Below are 20,779 nucleotides of genomic sequence, written 5' to 3'. Positions count from 1 at the left end.
GCAGACTCTGTAATCAGCGGAGTATGGAGGTCAGGGAGAGCTGCATGGATAAGCTAACACTTTAGCTGAGACTTAAAGAGTGGCTCTGATGTGTTAAATAGAGAAAAAATGGGTATAAGTCTAGGCAAAGGCACGGCTGCAGGAATGATCAGGAATTAAGAATTAGGTTAAGCAGTTAAAGATCCAATTACGAGAAACCTTGACTATCAGCTAGAGAGGTTTGAACGTTAGATTCTGAGTTATAGAGAGCCATTGAAAGTTTTCAAGCATGAGATATACAGACCGTTGAAACAGGATTATTTTCAGTTCCCCATATAGGCCGATCTGGAGAGGAGAGCTTGATCCAGCGAGACCAGATAGAATGTTCTAACAAAACCTGGGAATAAAGTAACAAGGGGCCGACTCAGAGTGGCTGAAAAGAGTAGAAAGAAAAGCCTTGAGAGCACTGCAAAGGAGGAAGTGACAAGATAGACTAACTGATGACAGTCGCGGGTGGGGTGTGCACGGGAAAGAGAAAACTCAGATATTACTCTGAAACTTCTGTCCCAGATAAGGAGAATGATGGAAGTTGAGGCATCTTTTACCAGGGAACACAGAGCAACCAGAAGGCTTCAGGTTGACTGGAAATGTCCACCAGGCACATGGGCAGATGGGTATCTGTTTTGAATTTATTCCTGACTCCCCTGAAAAAAATGTGTATATAAACTGACCAGGTAAGCTGTTGCTGAGGGAAGAGGACAAAACTAAAGGTAAAGATTCAAAGTCATACGCAGAGTTAGCGGTTGAAACTGAACCTCAGGCATTTCATAGCTTCTCTTAAACATGTGTAATTCATGGATACATGAATTAGCATGGATACTTTTTTTTGTTTTTAATGTCACAGGTATAGAGGATAAAACGTGAAAATCCCACCCCACCCTCCCTACCACTCATAAGATAACTCCTGTCACCTTTTTGGTGTGTGTCCTTCCTTCCCATCTCTTTCCTTTGCATTTTTTCCTAATTTCCTAATGAGGGGATACTTTTTAATTCCTTGCCCAGTGATTTGTTGCTTTTCCCTATACAATATGTCTAAGAAATCTTTCCATGTTAGTTATTCTAATTTCTAACTTCCCTTATCCTTCTAACACCTAGAGAGGTTTCAGTAGAGGGCTTCTTTACATTTGTTTGCTGATAATGGTAAATTTTTTACCATTTTTTTCGTTGAGTTATTATTTTCTCATTGATTTGTGGAAGGAACCATTTTAGACACATAAGTGATTTGGGGAAAAAAAATACTTATCTCCAGAGTAATTAACAGGCGTTATCTACCCAAGGAATGGAACAAATAGGAAGTTCAGGTGCTAAGGAGCTGGCTTGTTTGTGCCAGTGGCCCCACGCTATCTCTTTATTAATTGCACCACCTGGGATGCTGATAGCCGCGGAAATTAGAAAGTTGGCATTTACTGCATTGGAATATTCCCCACAAGGTTGCCAGTGATTCTTTTATTTATTCTGTTCATTCCTTTCCTACCTATTCAAGGATCTGAACTGTGTTTCTTCACAGAAATTTCCAAGGAAACTCTATTTCTCACATTGATGAAAATGTATGGAAGGGATACCGTTGGGCTGAGAAACTGTGAGTATATTCTCTCCAAATACGAATACAAAAAAAAAAAAAAAAAAAACAAAAAAAACTAACTGCATTCTAAGGTCCTTCTTGGTCCAGAACTTTGAAGTCAGTAGCTCTGAGGAAAGGTGTTTCCCCTTCCATATCCCAACTCGACCTCTACCGATTGCAATTCTGTGTTAATTTTTTTTTTAACGTTTATTTATTTTTGAAACAGAGAGAGACAGAGCATGAACGGGGGAGGGTCAGAGAGAGGGAGACAGAGAATCTGAAACAGGCTCCAGGCTCTGAGCTGTCAGCACAGAGCCCGACGCAGGGCTCGAACTCACGGACCGCGAGATCATGACCTGAGCTGAAGTCGGCCGCTTAACCGACTGAGCCACCCAGGCGCCCCATCTGTGTTTATTTTAAAAATTAAATTTGGCAGGTTCCCTTTAAAATTAGAATCAATTTCAACTTATTTTCCATTATACAAGGAATACGTGATTATAGTCTCAATATATAAAAATGAAATAACAGGGGGGCCTGGGGGGCTTATTCGGTTAAGTGTCCAACTTCGGCTCAGGTCATAATCTCAACGGTTCGTGGGTTCAAGCCCCACGTTGGGCTCTGTGTTGACAGCTCAGAGCCTGGAGCCTGCTTCGGATTCTGTCTCCCTCTCTCTCTGCCCCTCTCCTGCTCATTCATTCCCTCTCTCTCTCTGTCTCAAAAATAAATAAACATTAAAAAAATTTTTTTTGATGAAATAACAGATCTAGTGAACACCTGCCTTATGTTCTAATCCCCCCACTGCTGGGATAGCCACTACTCTGGATTTAGTATATATCCTTCCAGACCTTTTTCCATGCATTTGCCTACATACATATTTACAGCAAAATAGGTTTGTTGTGTGATTTTCTTATCTTTTTTTTACATAAATTGTAACATCCTACAACTCGATTCTTTTGCTTCGTGGTATGTCTTAGACTTTTTTTCTTCCAGTACATAGAGGGTTACCCCATCCATGCAAGCTGCTGCATAATATTCCATAGTATGAGTGTATTACGATTTAGTAATTCCCCTCCTGATGGATGTTTAGGCTGTGTCCAGTTTTCTTATTACATGCATTGCTGCATGGACCACCTCATACATGCATCTTTGTGTACGTGGGTGGGTATTTCTGTAGAATAGATCCCTGGAAATGGAACTGTTGGGATGAAGACGATGTCGATATATACAATTTTAATTGCCCTCAAAAAAGGTGTGCCAATTTACACACCAATCCATACACCATGACAGCATTCATTTCCTCCTACCCTCCCACTCTTGGATATTCTCCATTTCTTGGCTGATCTGGTGGGTGAATAAAATGGGTCCCTTCTGAATTTGAATTTTTCTGATTACGTATACATTTAAATATCTCTGTATGTTTCCTGGGCATTTGTGTTTCTTGTCTGAATTTTCTGTCCTTTGCCAATTTTTTTGTTATCTTTTTTTTAAATTGATTTGTAGAAAAAGTCAGTGTAGACACAAGTAATTTTGGAAACAATATTATACTCAAAGTAACTGACTGGCATTTTTCATGACAGATTGTGTGTCATATCATTAGTTCAACTTGGGTAGATAAGTCATAAATGACTTCTGAATTAATAATAAAAGACATAACAGTCATAGTAATCTAAATGTAGGGATTATGATCCCCCTAAAGTAGATTCCCCCCTGCCCCTTAGTCTGATAACCTTACTGGTAAGGGACAAATGGTAGAACAAGGTAGTTGTTTTCTTATGAATTTTATGAATTTCTTAAATACTATATATAGTTTATATTTTCTCATGATAGTATCTAACTTGGAGATCTTATTTCCCAAACTTGTAAGAAAAATGAAAGTAATTTGGCACACGGAACAAGAGAGAGTGGAGAGAGTGGGTAGGCTGAGGGACAGGGGTAGGAGAAAAACTTTGAATTGTGTATTATATACCTTTGGAATTCTGAGCCATGCAAATATATATTACCTATTAAAAAAAATAAACTGAAATTAAAAAAATATTTTTTGAAAAGCGTGTATTTGGTAGTTTATATACTAGAAGATGAATCTGGTAAGATTTGATGATTCTTAAAAAATTTTTAAATGTTTATTTATTTTTGAGAGAGAGAGAGAGAGAGAGAGAAAGAGAGTGAGTGAGCAGGGAAGGGGCAGAGAGAGAGGGAGACACAGAGTCCAAAGCAGGCTCTAGGCTCCGAGCTGTCAGCACAGAGCCTGATGTGGGGCTCGACCCCACAAACTGTGAAATGATGACTTGAGCCGAAGTCAGACACTTAACCAACTGAGCCACCCAGGTGCCCCAAGATTTGATGATTTCTAATTCAGCTTGAGGGTTATGCCTTGTAAGACAGAAGTTTTTAACTATGGGTCAATAGTCCCCTGGGGCAGGATTTTTAACCTTTTTTTCTATATATCAAATTTTTAAAAAAAATTTTTTTTAACATGTATTTATTGCTGAGAGACAGAGCATGAACAGGGGAGGGGCAGAAAGAGAGGGAGACACAGAATTGGAAGCAGGCTCCAGGCTCTGATCTGTCAGCAGAGAGCCCAATGTGGGGCTCGAACCCACGAACCGTGAGATCATGACCTGAGCTGAAGTTGGACACTTAACAGACTGAGCCACCCAGGCACCCTTCTATATATGTATTGATGATCTGCAGAAGCTTATGTTCTTGGGATAATGTTTTCAAATGTATAATAAGTTAAAATATATAGGAAAAGGAAATTATGTGGAAATAGAGTTTTCAAAAAATTTTTAAAAAGATTAGTGATATAGCAATAAATCTGCTTCTGTTAGAATATTAAATAACAAAATATAATGGTACGCCTACTAACTATTATAACTTCAAGGTACTGATGAGAATAAATGATATTTTGAGATATCCACGCCAAATATGTGATATGAAAATATCTGATTTCTGCTGGGGACCAAATTAACTACACTAATCTGTGGTTTGTTGCCTGCATTCATAATGGAAGGAAATGCTAATTCTAGTTAGAGGTTTGTGAAAATAGAGATGTGATTCTATTTTCCATCCAAGTTTGGCACCCACAAATTCAGTCCATTCTATTCACGGACCTGAGCCCTAAAGGGATGGTCTGCAAATTGAAATCGCATGCACACCTTTGCACGTATTCAAGAAAGTGCAGTTTTCTAGGGAAAGGGTCCATTCCATAGCTTTTATGAAATTCTCAAAAGGTTCTTGTCTCAAAAGATTGAGTCACAAATTGGGGCGGAGGTGGAGAAAGACATTTGTTTTCCTGTGAAGTTGTACTTATTCTCATAAATGATGATAAATGAATGATTTGTTTTAATTAAAAGTAGTATATTTGCAAATTGATACCTGTCACTTTCTGAATTCATTCAACAAATATTTATGGAGCATCTCCTATGTCCCAGGAACTGTTTTACATGCCAGGGATATAAGCTCAAGAACAAAACTGACCAAATATCCCACTTGTCAAGGGGTTTACAAATATATAATATAAAAACAAATATGTAAATATAATAAATACATAGAATTTCAAGTATTGGTAAGAAATCAGTGGCCAGATCTCTCAAGTTTTCTAATTTATTCAACGACCGTTTCTGCTGCTCATAGACTGAGTTTTTTACTAATGATAATACTTTTCATTCATATAATCTTGAGTTGGTTCTTTTTATTAGATGTACTGTTTACCTCTGTCTGAGGATATATTAATGATGCCATTCTAAATTTTGTATACTGTTTATTTTTGAGAGAGAGAGAGAGTGAGAGACAGAGTGCAAGTTGGGGAGGGGCAGAGAGAGAGGGAGACACAGAATCTGAAGCAGGCTCCAGGCTCTGAGCTTCAGCACAGAGCCCAGTGCAGGGCTTGAACCCATGGACTGCAACCTGAGCCGAAGTCGGATGCTTAACCGACTGAGCCACGCAGGTGCCCCATTAATGTTGGTATTCTCAAATCCTTTTGTGTTTTCTCTGTTAACTGTGTCATTGACTATAAGCTGTTATATTTGTTTTTTATTTTCTGTCCTGAATAGAATTGGCTTTCTCACTCCATTTGGTCATTCCTGAGTGCAATTTATCTTTGTAGTTGAGATTTGACTTGCTTCTGTTTTCTGGTCCTAAGGAAGAGGTGAAATGAACCACGGGGCTTGTTATTGGTGACAGGTCCCCCTGAGAGTTAAAGAAGAGGTGGGAGGTGACTTCTAATGGCTAGTCAGAGTGTATACCCTTCCTCCAGGGTTCTGGGACCCTGCCCCCTTCTAACACCAATGGCTCCTGCCTGGAAGAAAACACCCTTTGCTGCCAGATCCAAGGAGGAAGGATGTGGGGTTGATGTGCTGTCCTTGGTCCTACTGCAGTATCCCAGCTAATCACCCTGTAGGTGGCTCCAAGGCATTTCTGGTGGGGAGTGTTTGTAGAGCTACTCCCTTGGCTTTGAGCTAAGGTTGTGGATTTTCTAATTGTATCTTTTCTAATCATCCTTAGGGACTTTGGTGGAGTTTGGAGTTTGGTAGAGACTTGGCATGTTTCAATCTGCCAGCTTGAAATAGCACAACCTCTTAGGAAGACAATTTTGTACCCCTGTTAAATCCTGGAGAAACTTAGGCAAATGTGTACTAGGATATAAACAGAAAAATGTCCAAAGCAGCACTGTTTATAATAACTAAAAATTAGAAAAATCTAGTATCCACCAACAGTAGAATGAACAAATAGTGTTACACGGGTATTTACTCTATACTTATTAAACTGAGCATTTATGTTATGTGCATTTTATGCACATTTTTAGTTCTCACAGATATTTTTTAGATGGGGAAAAAAATTAGATGGCTTTACTTGTAGCACTGATATGGTTATAAATAGGGCTTCCACAATAAAATTTGGGAAAAGAGAGGAGGAAGTGGCAGTTCTGTCCATGTTTTTGCCACTCAGGGCTGGGTTCTAACAGAGATTTTGTGATCCAGAGAGTAGGCATTAAATGTACATTTTGGTGTGAAGAGTGGATAGGGGTGTGTGTGTGTGTGTGTGTGTGTGTGTGTGTGTGTGAGAGAGAGAGAGAGAGAGAGAGAGAGAGAGAGAGAGAGAGAGAGAGGGAGAGACAAAGGAGTATGTGAGAAGAAAAGATTTGAATCAAACAGCAGAGATCACCATCCCTACATTAAATAAGAATTAGTGTATTTGGTGGCACCATTACCCAGGTTTCTCTCACATCTAGCGGTCCTGTGTAGCAAATAGTTGTAGTTATTTTTGCATTTTGACCCAGAAATGACCTTTTCATTTTGCAGAATTCTCAGGGACAATTATCTGACCGAATTACGTAAAGACACATTTGAAGGCCTGCTATCCCTCCAGTATTTGTAAGTTAATCAGTTCATCATTTATTATGAGTTTTTAGTTATATTATTTATTAAAAAATACAGGGTTCAAATTGGATAATTGCAACAATTTCTTCTAACAGTAGAATTCTATAATTCTCTCTATTAAATTCTATAACTCTGTAAGTCTGTGGGGACCCAGCCCATCTCTAGCATTAAATACCTCCTATGCATTTTCAACTTTTTAATTTTATAGACAAGATATAGGAAAAAGCCCTTCAGTTGTAGAGGAAAAGGGGTAATGAAGTCTGAGCAATTATGGACACCCATATGAACCTTGTTATGTAAGTGTTCATATACCATCTGCTTTTATTTATATTTATTATTTATGGCCCATGGATCAAATCCTGTGTATGGTCTGTCTTGATACAACCTATGAGTTCAGAATGATTTTCATGTTCTTAAAGGGCTGTAAAAGAGAAAAGAAGAGAAAGAAACAGAGAATATGTGACAGAGACCGTATATGGCCTGCAAAGCCTAAAATATTTACTGTCTGGCCTTTACAGAAAAGGTTTGAAAAAGTTGGCTTAGTAAAATGAGAGGAATTGAAGTTAACCTCAAATTGTCACCTACAAGACAAGAAAATATAGAACACTTACATTAATTTGAATGCCATTAACCCAGAATTTTTAAATAATTTAATCTAAATTAAATATTTAAATATTAAATATTTAACTAAGCAGGTGAATTATGTAAGCAGTATTACCAAGTACATATTAAATTATTAAGAGATTAAGGATTTCAGTGTGGGAAATTTTATTAGTTTATTTTTTTATTATTATTTTTTATGTCATTTATTGTTAAGTTAGCTAACATACAATGTGCACTTGGCTTCAGGAGTAGATTCCTGTGATCAGTGTGGAAATTCTTATGCCACCATAAAAATAGATGTTTAAAATGATGGTTAAGGGGTTGGGGCTCCTGGGTGGCTCAGTTGGTTGGGCGTCCGACTTTGACTCAGGTCGTGATCTCACAGTTTGTGGGTTCGAGCCCCGTGTCGGGCTCTGTGCTGACAGCTCAGAGCCCGGAGCCTGTTTCAGATTCTGTCTCCCTCTCTCTCGGCCCCTCCCCCACTCATGCTCTGTCTCTGTCTCTCTCAAAAATAAATAAACATTAAAAAAATGATGGCTAAGGGGCACGTGGCTGTCTCAGTCATTAGAGTCTGCAACTCTTGATCTCGAGGTTGTAGGTTAGAGCCCCATGTTAGGTATAGAGATTACTTAAAAAAAATGAAACCTTTAAAAATATAATGATGGTTAAGTGGTATAGTTAGAAATGTTTACACTAAACAAACATCAGAAATGCCTCTAACTTTGCTAATTACAGAATAAACATCTCTCCAGCCTCATTGTCAAGGAAGAAATGTTTGCATATATCTCTGTACATTAGACATACAGAGATACTAATGTTCTTTGCTATGGAGGTTCAGTGTTTATTCTTTGTCCATGCCATGCAAAGCTGTGTATTTCATTAATCCTTTTTTAAAAATTTTTTTAATGTTTATTTATTTTTGAGAGAGAGAGAGACAGAGTATGAGCAGGGTAGGCACAGAGAGAGAGGGAGACACAGAATCCGAAGCGGGCTTCAGTCTCTGAGCTGTTGGCCCAGAGCCCGATGCGGGGCTCGAATTCATGAGCAGTGAGATCATGACCTGAACCGAACGAAGTCAGATGCTCAATTGACTAAGCCATCCAGGCGCCCCTCATTAATCCTTATTAATGATGTGCTTTAGAAAATAGATTCTTCTTGCAAATGTGGAAGGCTTAAGGGTAGTGAGTAAAAAGAATCTCATATGACACTAAAAATAGTCCTTCAAATTATCAAACCTTCCAAGTCTTAGGGGACAACCACTTTGTATTGGTCTTCTTGGCTACCTCTGCCATCTGGGCTCCAAACGTTACAAACACAGTTTGGAGAAAAACAAAAGAGACAAACTGCGCAATGGATAGGGCCTTTCATTATTTCTACTATGAGGTACTTTGTAAGCCAATTATTTCATGTCAGGTGAAGTGTTCTCATTCATTCATTCATTCAAAAAAAATGTGAATCAAAACCTAAAAAAGAATGTGACAGGCCCTATGCCCAGTACCATAGGCACGCAGATGGTTAAGACAGGCTTCCCACCCTTGTAGGAACTCATGATTTCACAGGGAAAATAAACAGAAGCTTAAACCATAACGCCTAAGCACTAAATGGATGATGAAGCACTGACAAAGTGCAGAAGAGGGAGCCACAAAGTCATAAAACCACATTTCTTTTCAGTCGTTTTGCTCCTTCTACTCACTACCCAGCTGTTAATTTATTTTATAAATATTTGAGTTTGTTCTTTGTCCATGCATCAGTTTTAAACACAGTAGACAACGCAGATGAGCAAGACTAGTCCATACTTTCATGGAGTTTATGCCCAGAGGAAATGGAATGCCAGAATAACTATATTAAGAAGAAATTGGGGCACCTGACCGGCTGAGTCAGTAGAGCATGCGACTCTTGATCTCAGGGTCGTGAGTTCAAGCCCCAGGTTGGGCGTGGAGTCTACTTTAAAAAATTAAAAGAAGGAGAAGAAGGAGGAGGAGGAGAGGGGGAGGGGAAGAAATGGATTTGGGCAATGAGAAGTATAAGTTGTTTTTGGAACACAGAAGAGGGGGGAAGACTTCAAGTTGGATCAGGGAAGTTACTAGAGAAATGCTGTTTGAACAGAACCTTGAATGGCTATGACGTATCATCAGATAGACATCTTGGGAAGAATATGCTTGCAAGATAGAGTGAGTGAAAGGCAAAATGCAGGAGAAATTTCTTTGGTATCTGTAGAGTAGGAAACTAGAGCCGGATTTAGGATTTTGAAGGCCTTGGATAATATGCCAGGCTACCGTGTTATCACAGCAGTGCTCTAGGACAAACTTTAGACTGCACCAGGGTCACCGGGAGGCCTTGTCAGAACACAGGTTCCACCTCCACAGTTCCTGATTCACTCAGTCCAGAGTAGAGCTGAGAATTTGCATCTTGAGTAAGTTCCCAAGTGACTCTGATATTTGAGAACCACTCCTGGAGAATTAATCTGGTGACTGTGTGCAGTATAGATTAGAATGGGAGAGACCAGAGATGAAAATGCCAGTCAGAAGATGGTGGTACCCATGTAGGTGGAAAGTGAGGGACTCGGCTGAAATCCATGGAAATAAGAGGGTCAACCATAATCAAGAATGGGTGTTTCCAAATAAAAATCCAGGACCATGTTGTTTTTTTGTTGGCCCCACTTGCAGCTGAAGCAATTGATAAATTCATAGACCGTTTAGGCAACGTACAACCAAAAATAAATTTCTATTAATATGATAATATAATTCTGAGTTCGTTCAAAGTTAGGTATTGATTAGAGGAGTAACTTCTTTTCAAGTTAAATGAAAAGGTATCTTTTACCTCTTCTGGTATTGACTTGGTGTCAAGAAATAGAACTAAACCAGGAAGGTGTGCTAATGTGAGAATATCCCTTTTAATATTAGAAATTATATGTGGAGATCACAACTTTGAGCTCATAATTTAGAAATTGATGAGGCCACAAACAGTCATTTAATCAATTCTTCTGCTCTCAGGAAAGATTACTTCCAAGATCTATCAAGATCTATAGTTGTATATTTTATGTATGAAGATCACAAAGGTGAGACTCTTAAGAAAGGTGAGGACAGGGTTAGGGGCTCTGGAAGGTTCAAATAACAATTCCTAATACTCAGAGTTTAGCCAAAAGCTACTTATTCAATACTACCATCCTACTAATTAGATATCTTATAGCTAATTGAGGCAATATTTTCCTTTTCCTTTTCCTAGAGATTTATCCTGCAATAAAATACAATTTATTGAAAGACGTACATTTGAATCACTGCCTTTTTTGAAGTTTATGTAAGTTACAAATATAATTTCATTATATTTGGAATTTGTATTAAACTTAATTGTAAACCTCTTTGTTATTCATTTTGAATGAATGAAACTTTATTAGTCGAAAGCTACTAAAATTATGTAGCAAATCTTTTTTGTCTGTGGCAAAGTTTGGTGTGAGAGTTTTTATAGAGATCAGAGTGAATCGTTCTAGAGCAGCAGTTCTCTGCCAGGGTGATTTTGCATCCAGGTGACACTTGGTAGTGTCTGGAGACATTTTTGATTGTCAGACTGTAGATGTGCTCCTGGCATCTAGTGGGTGGAGGCCAGGGCTGCTGTCACACCCTACAGTTCACAGGGCAGCACCCCCCCCCCCCATAACAAAGATTATCCAACCATAAATCTCAACAGTGCTAAAGTTGTGAAACGTTTTTCTAGAGAAATAAACTTACTTCTCTAGAAAAAAATACTTACTTAACACAAGTATTTATTGAGCATTTACTGATTTGTATCTAATGCACCACATGTATAAACATGAAAGTATAAATCTTTCATGCAAATATTTTTTTAAAAAGGCAAGTATCTTTCCTAGTGAGATTTCTTTAGTGTATGGAGAGAGTATTGTGGTTATGTTTCATTATCTATAAATTAGAATCACTGCCAAAGGATAAATATTCTGAAAGAATATCTTTTTTTTCTCTTTGTTTGTGTCTTGTTTTTTTGTGTGTGTGTGTGTGTGTGTGTGTGTAGAAATCTTCGTTGCAATTTACTCACCAAACTGAGCTTTGGAACATTTCAGGCCTGGCATGGGATGCCGTTTTTACACAAGCTGTAAGTGAAATAGAAAATGAATACATGTAAAAAAAAAAAAAACAAAAAAAAACTACATGTAAAAATATCATACAGTGATTGGTTAGGTGTGTGTTAATAAACCCAGTATGAATTCTGGAAAGTAGGTCTTAAAATCCATTTTTTTTTTTCAAATGAGGAAACTAAGGTACAAAGAGGCCAAGGGACTTGTCTTAACTCCTAAATGGCACTCTCTGCCCTCCCTCGTACCCAGCTTTGTGTGGGCAATGAAAGCCCCAAGCAAGTAACACCCAAGTCAGTATTATCATGGGAATTCGTGACAGTGATGCTTCCCCAAGGTGTGCATGGTCCTTGAAATCCACTTTTGAATTTAACTTTGATTCCTGCTCATGTGCAAGTTTCCTATGCAAAAGAGAACTTCAAAGAACTAAGTTTAGCACAGAGTTCTCCAGGCAGCAAAAGGTGTGGGTGCTTCTTGAGCCATGAGGAAAGCAGAAAGAACTCCTGAATGCCTGCCACAGGGCACTGCTCTCCATGTGTTTTCTTTCCTGACCACTCTTCAATTAAGAAGTGTGTTATTCCCTTTCAGCCGGAAAATTCTGTGATTTCTCTGTAAAAAAGCAAATCATACTGGACATGTTCAGTGGCCTGAGGGGGATTTTTAGACTCAAGGTTGAAGACCCTCCTCTAAAGCAGACGCTGGAAAAGACTGTCTTACTGTCTTGTGGTTCAGAAATCCGATTTCACAGCTTATCTTCCATTAGATGAAAGTGTTTACGGTGTGTCCGGAGCTGGAGTAAGTTCCTGCGGGTGCCCAAGAGCAGGGGCCTCCTCTCTCCTCTCATTAATTTGCTGATGCCTAACTTGGGGAAAGAATACTGAGGGTCAGTTTTTTGTTTTGCCGGCATGCCAGAGAACGGGCTCATTGAGTTTCTCCACCAAGAGGTTTTAGTGGTGTCAATATAATGTCTTAAAACTCACCACCTCTACTAAGCATCTTATAACACCGAGAGTCTCTTCTAAGAATCTGAATTTCATAGTTATGTAGGCAATACAGGACAAAATAGGGTGGAATCCGTTGATAACAATGAATGAATTCATTGAAAAACACTCAGTGCCACGCGCACTCTGTGTCGACAGTGTACTAAGTACTGGGGGTACAAAGAATACACAGGGACTGTCCCCAAGAATCTTTCATACTGGAAGGAGAAAAAGATGGCCGTTGATGGGAAAACGTATGTGAGCCATGCTGGCATCAGTGCAGCAGGGTAACGAGCTAGGGGGTGACAAAGTAGGGGATGGTTGTGGAATAGAAAAGATTTGTCGTGGACAAGGCAACAACTTGCTTGTGTTGAGTTTTCACGTTCATCTTGATGAAGTTTTGGGGAGATGGTGGGGAGTCGGGAGCCGACGGCCAAGAAAGAATTCTTGAACATGTCTTTGGTGCAAAAAGGCGATTTTATGAAAGCACAGGGACAGGACCGTGGGCAGAAAGAACTGCACTGGGGTTGTGAAGAGTGACAGGTTATATGCTATGGAATTGGGAGGTCAAGTCAAAAGGGAAGTCTCCAGAGGGACTGTGATATGTGAAAGAGGACTCCTAAGATACCAGAGGCCTTGCTATTGTCAAGCTAAGGTTGTTTTTCCCTCTAGCAAAGCATTAAGACAGTAGGGAGTTCCTGGAGAAATATTTTATTTGCCTGCCTCAAGTATCTGTCAATAGGCTGCAGGTTATAAGGAAATTTAATTTTACCTGAGATTTCCTTCTTGCCTTTGTTCCCCATATCACTATGGAGGGGTGATGTTGGGGCTCCAGGAAGCTGATTCTGTAGGTTTCTGGCGATTAGGCTATTGATAAGATTGCCTTTTTCTTGTAATTTACTAAGCTATTTGTAAACTGATGGAAACTCCTATCTTGCCCGACTGAGATCTCTTATCAGTTAACCATTTGTTTTCTTTCCTTTCCTTTGTCCTCGAGCAGCCAGAATCACACATATCCCACCTGGGGCGGGGGCATGTGCTAACTTGTATTTTGCCCTCAACTTGCCTCATGCTCCCTCATCGATCTTACATGACAGAAAAAGGTAATTAAAGAACCAGAGCTAGCTGGTATTGAGAATAAATTAATACTCATGTCATGTGTGTTATGCCCAGAATTCGTGATCCCCAAATACCGCCAGGGAGCCGAGTCCGATGTAAAAGCAAAAGAGCCTTTATTCGAGCTAGCTCGAGCTCAATCCCCTACCTGCACTGATGCAGAGGTGAGATACCGGGGAGAGAGAGCCAGTTTCAAAAGGACAAAGGTTTTATTGGGGCCTAGGGGCAGTTGGTGAGGTAATGGCTGTGGCCTCAGCCGATTGGCTGGGGAAGGGTCCTGGGGGAAGGGTCCGAGTCCTGTTAGGCAGGTGGCGGGGGAGGGGGGGGGTTACTCAAGGGAAGGAGGTGTGGTCAAGGTGAAGGACACAGAACAAGATGGAGTCCGCTGGCGTAGGCCCGCCCTTTCATTCCCCCCTTGTCATGTAGCTTAGGGACCCAATCATGGGACCGGCTGCATTTATGGTGACAAGGGGAACAGAGTTTGGAGGTTTACGCAAAGTTCTGGGAACCAAGTGTCCCTGGGGTGGCTCTGGGACGTCTGATTAAGTATTGTCCCCGAGCTGGTGTCTATGATCTGCCAGGTGATGTTTTGGGGGGCGTGGGGACTCCCGGCAGCATGAGCAATGACAAGCAGAGTTAACAGAGTTACCAATATTAGGTGGGCCGAATGCGCTGTAGCTTGAGCTTGAGCAGGCTGTGTTGGTCCCGACTGATGGCCCATCGCGTGACTACGTCCTTCCGGATGGAGGAGGGGTCCGCTGGCCGAGCGTGGGTGTGATGGACCCAGGTCGCGATGCCGTCTACCTTGAGAGTGGTGGGGGTTGTCAACACCACGATGTAGGGTCCCTTCCAGCGCGGCTCGAGAGTCTCTTGGTGGTGCCTCTTGACGTAGACCCAGTCTCCCGGCCTATACTGATGAGGTGTCCGGATCGGGCCAGCCTCTTGGATGGCACGGAGGCGCGGCCAAATGTCCTCGTGCGCCCTCTGGAGCCCGCTCAAGGAAAGAAAAAGTTCTTGATCTTTAAAGTCAGCAATAAGTTCAGCTCGAAGGCTGGGAATAACAGGGGGTGGCCTGCCAAACATGATCTCGTAGGGAGTAAAACCCAGAGTGTAAGGAGTGTTTCTAACCCGGTAAAGGGCATACGGTAGGAGAGTCACCCAGTCCCCGCCAGTCTCCATGGTTAATTTGGTAAGGGTCTCTTTTAGGGTTTTATTCATTCTTTCTACCTGTCCTGAGCTCTGGGGCCTATAAGCACAATGTAATTTCCAGTTTGCCCCCACCGCCTTGGCTACTGCCTGTGTTACCTGCGAGATAAAAGCTGTTCCATTGTCTGATCCTACCATGGCAGGAAAACCATACCTGGGTAAGATGTCTTCTAGTAGTTTCTTAGCCACCGTCTGAGCCGTTTCATGCTTGGTTGGGTATGCCTCCACCCAGCCAGAGAAGGTGTCTGTAAATACTAAAAGGTATTTATAACCATACTTTCCTGGTTTGACTTCAGTGAAGTCGACTTCCCATTGGGCTCCCGGTCTGGTGCCTCTGAGCCTGGTTCCTTTTTTATTTGATGTGGCTCTCGCGTTGGTGAGTTGGCAGGTCTTGCAGGCAGATACAACTTGCTCTATTTTGGTGTCCTGTTGGTGAATCTTGATTCCGGCATGTCGGATTAAGTCTTTTAATTTTCGGGCCCCCATGTGAGTAGACCGATGCATGTGCTCTAATATTGAGACTCCGAGCCGGTCTGGCAGCACGAGCTCCTTGTTAGGTGTATACCACCATCCCTTTATCTCCTGGGCCATGGGGAGTTTCTTGATCCGCTGTAACTCCTCCTGGGAGTATTTGGGCTGGTCTGGTAAAACTGGGTCTCCCGGGTCCGGTAGTTGTATGGTCATGGTGGGGACTGAAGTAAGGGCGACTGCCTTGGCTGCCTGGTCAGCCTTTCGATTACCTCTAGCTACTGGGTTATCAGCTTTTTGGTGCCCTTGGCAGTGAGTGGATAATGGCTAGCTTGGCGGGAAGCCATAAGGCCGTAAGCAGGTTAAGTATCTCCTGCTTATTTTTGATAGTCCGTCCTTCTGCCGTCAGTAACCCCCTCTCCTGATAAATTGCCCCATGAATATGAACTGTGGCAAATGCATAACGGCTGTCTGTGTAGATGTTAAGCCGTTTTCCAGCTCCCAGCATCAGCACCTTGGTGAGGGCTATGAGCTCTTCTCGCTGGGCTGACGTTCCGGAGGGTAGAGCCTCCGCCCATACGGTGTCCGTTTCAGTGACCACCGCTGCACCCGCATACCCGTGTCCGTCTCGCACAAAGCTGCTGCCATCAGTGAACCAAGTAGCCTCGGCATCGGGGAGGGGCCGGTCGGTCAGGTCCGTCCGGAATCCATGTACTTGTTCCAGGATTCCCGCACAGTCATGTAGTGGAGCACCTAGGTCAGGGTCGGGCAGCAGGGTTGCAGGATTGAGGGCTGCACTGGAGGGAACCGCACTCGTGGAGGGTTGAGTAGGAGGCTCTGGTAATGAGTCATACGTGTATTGCTCATCCATCTATCCGGAGGCTGTTTCAGGACCCCTTCAATGGCGTGTGGGGTCGTGATCCAGATCTCCCGTCCTAGGGTCAGTTTGTCTGCATCCTTGACTAGGAGTGCTGTCGCCGCAATAATTCTTAGGCATGGCGGCCAGCCGGCAGCCACTGGGTCTAGTTTCTTGGACAGGTAAGCCACTGGGCGGTTCCGGGGGCCTAAGGCTTGAGTTAGAAGCCCTTTTGCTATTCCCTTATATTCGTCTACAAAGAGGTGGAAGGGCTTCGTAATGTCTGGTAGGCCCAGGGCTGGGGCACTTAGGAGGGCCTTTTTTTAACTGATTAAAGGCAGTTTCTTCTTTTTCAGCCCATTTAAATGTTTTCCCCTCTTTGGTAGCTTCATATAGGGGCCTGGCGATCTCAGCAAAACCTGGAACCCAGAGGCGGCAGTAGCCGGCTGATCCTAGGAATTCCCTCAGTTCTCTTTGGGAGGTGGGAGTAGGGATCTTTAGGACAGTTTCTTTTCTGGCATCTGATAACCGCCACTGTCCGCCCTCCAGGATATATCCCAGGTAACTTACCCTCTCCCTGCATATCTGAGCCTTCTTCGGGATGCCTGGTACCCTAAGGCCCCCAGGGTAGCCAGCAGGTCCTGGGTCCCTCGCTCACAGTCTTTGGCCGTGTCGGCAGCAATCAGGATGTCATCTACGTACTGTAGGAGGGTGAGGCCAGGGTGCTCCCTTCTGTACTCACCCAGGTCCTCGTGTAGTGCCTCGTCGAAGATGCTGGGTGAATTTTTGAATCCCTGTAGCCGTGTCCAGGTGAGTTGCCCACTGTAGCCCTCCTCCGGATCATGCCACTCACAGGCGAACAGGGGTTGGCTCTGGGGTGCCAGCGGCAGACTGAAGAAGGCGTCCTTTAAATCTAGTACAGTATACCAGACCCTGGAGGGCGCCAAGGAGCTCAAGAGAGTATATGGGTTGGGAACAGTTGGGTGTATGTCCGCGACCCTCTTATTTACTTCCCGGAGGTCTTGTACCGGTCGGTAGTCATTTGTGTGAGGCTTTTTGACCGGCAGTAAGGGGGTGTTCCAGGCAGACTGGCAAGGGACTAGTACCCCTAGGCTTCGTAGTCTCCGGATGTGTGGCTGGATCCCCTTCCAGGCCTCCTGAGACATGGGGTATTGTTTGATCCTTACCGGACTCTCTCCTGGCTTGAGCTCTACCAGGACTGGGGTCCTTTGAGCGGCTAGTCCCATTCCCCCCGCCGCCCCCCCCCCCCCCCCCCGTCTCTGCCCAAACCGAGGGGAATTCTTGTGGCCATCTGTCTATATTATCCTCTCTCGGGAGCGCCTCCTGGTGGAGGAGGTATTCATCCTCCAGTTTCATGGTCAGGACCTGGATGGGTGGCCCTTGCCATCGGTGACCTGAGGCCCCCCCTTGTCTGAAAGTTATCTGAGCTCCAATCTTGGTCAGTAAGTCCCGTCCTAACAGCGGGTAGGGGCATTCTGGTATTACCATAAAGGAGTGGGATACCCGGCCCGTTCCCAAATCTACTGTTCTTCGGGTAGTCCATGAATACTGGCTCATACCAGTTGCCCCTTGTACCCAGGACTTCTTGCTGGCTAGTTTTCCTTGTGGGGTGTGGAGGACCGAATGTTGTGCTCCGGGGTCGACAAGGAAGTCAACAGGGGTCCCCTCCACTTTAAGAGGCTCTCCGCAGCGGTGAGATACCAGGGAGAGAGAGCCAGTTTCAAAAGGACAAAGGTTTTATGGGGGCCTAGGGGCAGTTGGTGAGGTAATGGCTGTGGCCTCAGCTGATTGGCTGGGGAAGGGTTCTGGGGAAGAGTGCTGTTAGGCGGGGGGGGGGTTACTCAAGGGGAGGAGGTGTGGTCAAGGTGAAGGACACAGAACAAGATGGAGTCAGCCGGCGTAGGCCCGCCCTTTCAATGTGGTTTGAATAGAGCTGTACTACTAAAACGAATTCACAGTTAACTTCCAAAAAATTATCACAGTACAGTAAGTGTGTATTGGAGGTTGGGCTCCTTGTTTGGGGCCAAACTTTTCTTTTCTTTTTTCTTTTTAACGTTTATTTATTCTGAGAGAAAGAGAGCATGCGCAAGGGAGATGCCATCCCGTGAATTCAGTCACGTTATTACCTATGTGACTTAATTACTGGGGTGTTTATAAGTTGAAACAATATTTTCTCCAGCATTAAATAAGTTTGTAAACCTTTTGGGCCCCAGCTGAGGTGGATTTATCTTGAACTGACTGAAGCTTAAACTTCAGGTCTTCTCACTTACATAGGCCCCTTCCGAAGTCTTGGGAGGGACCCTCGCAGTTCCTGTACGCATAATTTTGCATGTTTTGATGAGGCAGGATTTCCCAAAGTAGATGAGGTCCAGACCCTACAAGGCCTCGATTCACCCCTGGGTTTCAGGTAATTCTATCTCAGTAAGTTTTTTGAATGAAGCCTCTTAAGTTATTGATAAACACTGAGTGAACACGTTAGCGGTGTGGTAAAGTCTATTTTGAATCTGAAATCCACCTCAAAGCCATGCCAAGAGTTTATTAATAAGGTACCACTTTTTGAATGGTAGTAATAATCCTATTTCTTCCAGATGAAATCAGGAATGAAATATATTATGGAAAACCAACAGTGGTTGATAATCCTAAATGTTAAGTATACTTTTTTTTTCCTGACTTTAAAGTGCTTCTCCTTCATTCACCTACACAGGTGCAGACCGATGGCTTATTTTAAAAAATTCACTTCATTGCTTCTAACAGTACGAGCTCCATGAGTTTAGAAGCCGAAGGACTCTACGATGTAGAAAGGCTGTACCTTATCGGGATAGAGCACATTCACATGCTGGCTCGTCTGTGGCGCATCAGTATTGTGCCAAGAACATAAGCTCTAAGGGAGAATAAGGAAAATCTAAGCCTTACCCCTTTTGAATTATTGTTGAGAATATCGTTGAGGTAGGTGTGGCCACCCTCTGAAGGCAAAGTCGAGCCGCAGTCACAGAGACGCCCTAACGCTCCCCCAGTCAACCGCCATCTGCTTCCTTTTAGACGGCTGCGTGCCCACACAAGTTGACACACTTCAGGATATTGTCATCGCTTTTTGGTATGTACTGGAAATCCTGACAGCTTCTTCTCAGATTCCGAAAGGCATCAACGTTAAGGATGAAGATGACAACTCAGGGCTGTCCTTTTGGGGTGATTTAGGGTAACTTTTATTATTTTCCGTGTGTGGTAGTTCAGAAGCTTTGCGATAGTCATACCCAACTGTTACTTTTCTTCTCCCAGCTGCATCTGATTCTTCCCACGTATATGCCAAGGCATCTTCTTTCTCTGGGAAGCATGGTAGTTGCTCCTCTGCCCCATATCATTTCTTTAATACCTACCTCTGTTAGGTATTTACTGCGCTCCGGCACTACGCTGAGACCTTTCGCTTGTGCTGCAAGTAAGACAGTGTGTCTTAAACTCTTAGAATAGAGCTTGGCACGTGGGAAATGCTCCGGATGTGGCCCCTCACACGGCACTTCATTTTCGTTTTTCCAGCAACTCTTGTGATACAGGTAGTATCATCCTCATTTCGGGGATGAGGAAGTTGAAACTCAGAGACATCGGGTGACTTGCCTAGGTTCACACTGTCAATAAGTGACAGAACCACTTAAGAAGCTTCGCGAGTAATACAATTCCGCATTCCCTGGCACTAGGTAGGACCTGAATGACAACCGGCCTTTTGGGCGTCGTCCCTTGGAGTCAGCTTCTCACTGGAATAGGACCTTTCGAGCAGGGAGCTCCTTTTCCCTATGCTTCGGGAGCTCCTGGCCATGCCACCTATGGGCATCCCCAGGCTTCCTGCTCACCGCCTGGTGCAAATATCACATCGTCACTGCTAGGCACCCACTCTGTGCCCAGCCTTATGCTAGGTGCTTTGCACATGCTCTTTCCTTTAATCCTCAAATTGCCTTATGAGGTAAATGCTGCTAAAAAGACTCGGAGACGTTCGTTACTTAAGTCCCTTCACCAGGAAGTGACAGCCAGAATTCAGACCTAGGTCTGCCTGATTCCGGGGCCCTTGCTTCTTGGGCTGTTCCTCACTGCCAGAAACTCCTCTTCAAGGCTGTTCTCAGAACTTGAATTAAAACATGGGCTCACCATTTCAGATTCTTTAGGCTTCGCCCCTCCCCCCGCCCAACCCCTGAGAGAGGATCTACGTGATGCCGTTAGATGTCTTGTATTGAGGAGCTTCGCATGGGGAGTCATGTTCTCATGGCCCATGAACCTATGTAGATGAATAAAGGAAAGGGGTTATTCTATCCCCAAGTACTTCAAACATACTGGAATAGGGTCTAGATCACTCTACTTATTTCTTCAACTGCTTTCCTCCAAGGAGCCAGTTTTCCCTCCATGCCTTGGGATTCCAGCATAGAGAGTTTGGAGTCTGTCCTATTTGAAATGTATTTTCACTGCCTGCTTTGGACATTTTTT

The 20,779-nt window shown here is 43.1% G+C and overlaps 2 protein-coding genes and 1 long non-coding RNA gene across 7 annotated transcripts in view; 2 read left to right on the top strand and 1 right to left on the bottom strand.

The window, feature by feature from the left end:
* The window catches only part of LOC122233787 (RAD52 motif-containing protein 1-like), a 137,004-nt gene extending 126,180 nt beyond the window's left edge, over nt 1-10,824 (top strand). Inside the window, exons 11-13 of the mRNA XM_042967914.1 lie at nt 1,547-1,618; nt 6,901-6,972; nt 10,807-10,824. Coding sequence (XP_042823848.1) covers nt 1,547-1,618; nt 6,901-6,902 — 74 coding nt within the window. The 3' untranslated portion in view covers nt 6,903-6,972; nt 10,807-10,824. The remainder of the gene's footprint in view (nt 1-1,546; nt 1,619-6,900; nt 6,973-10,806) is intronic.
* The window catches only part of LOC122233793, a 52,920-nt gene extending 38,969 nt beyond the window's left edge, over nt 1-13,951 (bottom strand). For 2 of the 5 annotated variants that reach the window (XR_006211521.1, XR_006211522.1), the window contains exons 1-4: nt 13,910-13,951; nt 12,383-12,527; nt 11,629-11,683; nt 284-376 (exon numbers count right to left, since the gene is read on the bottom strand). This is a non-coding gene — a long non-coding RNA (uncharacterized LOC122233793). Of the gene's footprint in view, nt 1-211; nt 377-11,628; nt 11,684-12,382; nt 12,528-13,909 lie in introns of those variants that run through there. The other 3 variants (XR_006211520.1, XR_006211524.1, XR_006211523.1) reach the window with 3 other exon arrangements.
* The window catches only part of LOC122233789 (leucine-rich repeat-containing protein 37A2-like), a 209,532-nt gene that overhangs the window by 113,962 nt on the left and 74,791 nt on the right, over nt 1-20,779 (top strand). The window contains exons 6-8 of the mRNA XM_042967923.1: nt 6,901-6,972; nt 10,807-10,878; nt 11,605-11,685. Of these exons, the coding sequence (XP_042823857.1) occupies nt 6,901-6,972; nt 10,807-10,878; nt 11,605-11,685 (225 nt within the window). The remainder of the gene's footprint in view (nt 1-6,900; nt 6,973-10,806; nt 10,879-11,604; nt 11,686-20,779) is intronic.

Source organism: Panthera tigris, chromosome E1 (genome assembly GCF_018350195.1).
Source record: "Panthera tigris isolate Pti1 chromosome E1, P.tigris_Pti1_mat1.1, whole genome shotgun sequence".
NCBI classification, from domain to species: Eukaryota; Metazoa; Chordata; class Mammalia; order Carnivora; family Felidae; genus Panthera; species Panthera tigris.
Note: the sequence above shows the minus strand (reverse complement) of the source record. Positions and strands in the feature narration are given on the sequence as shown.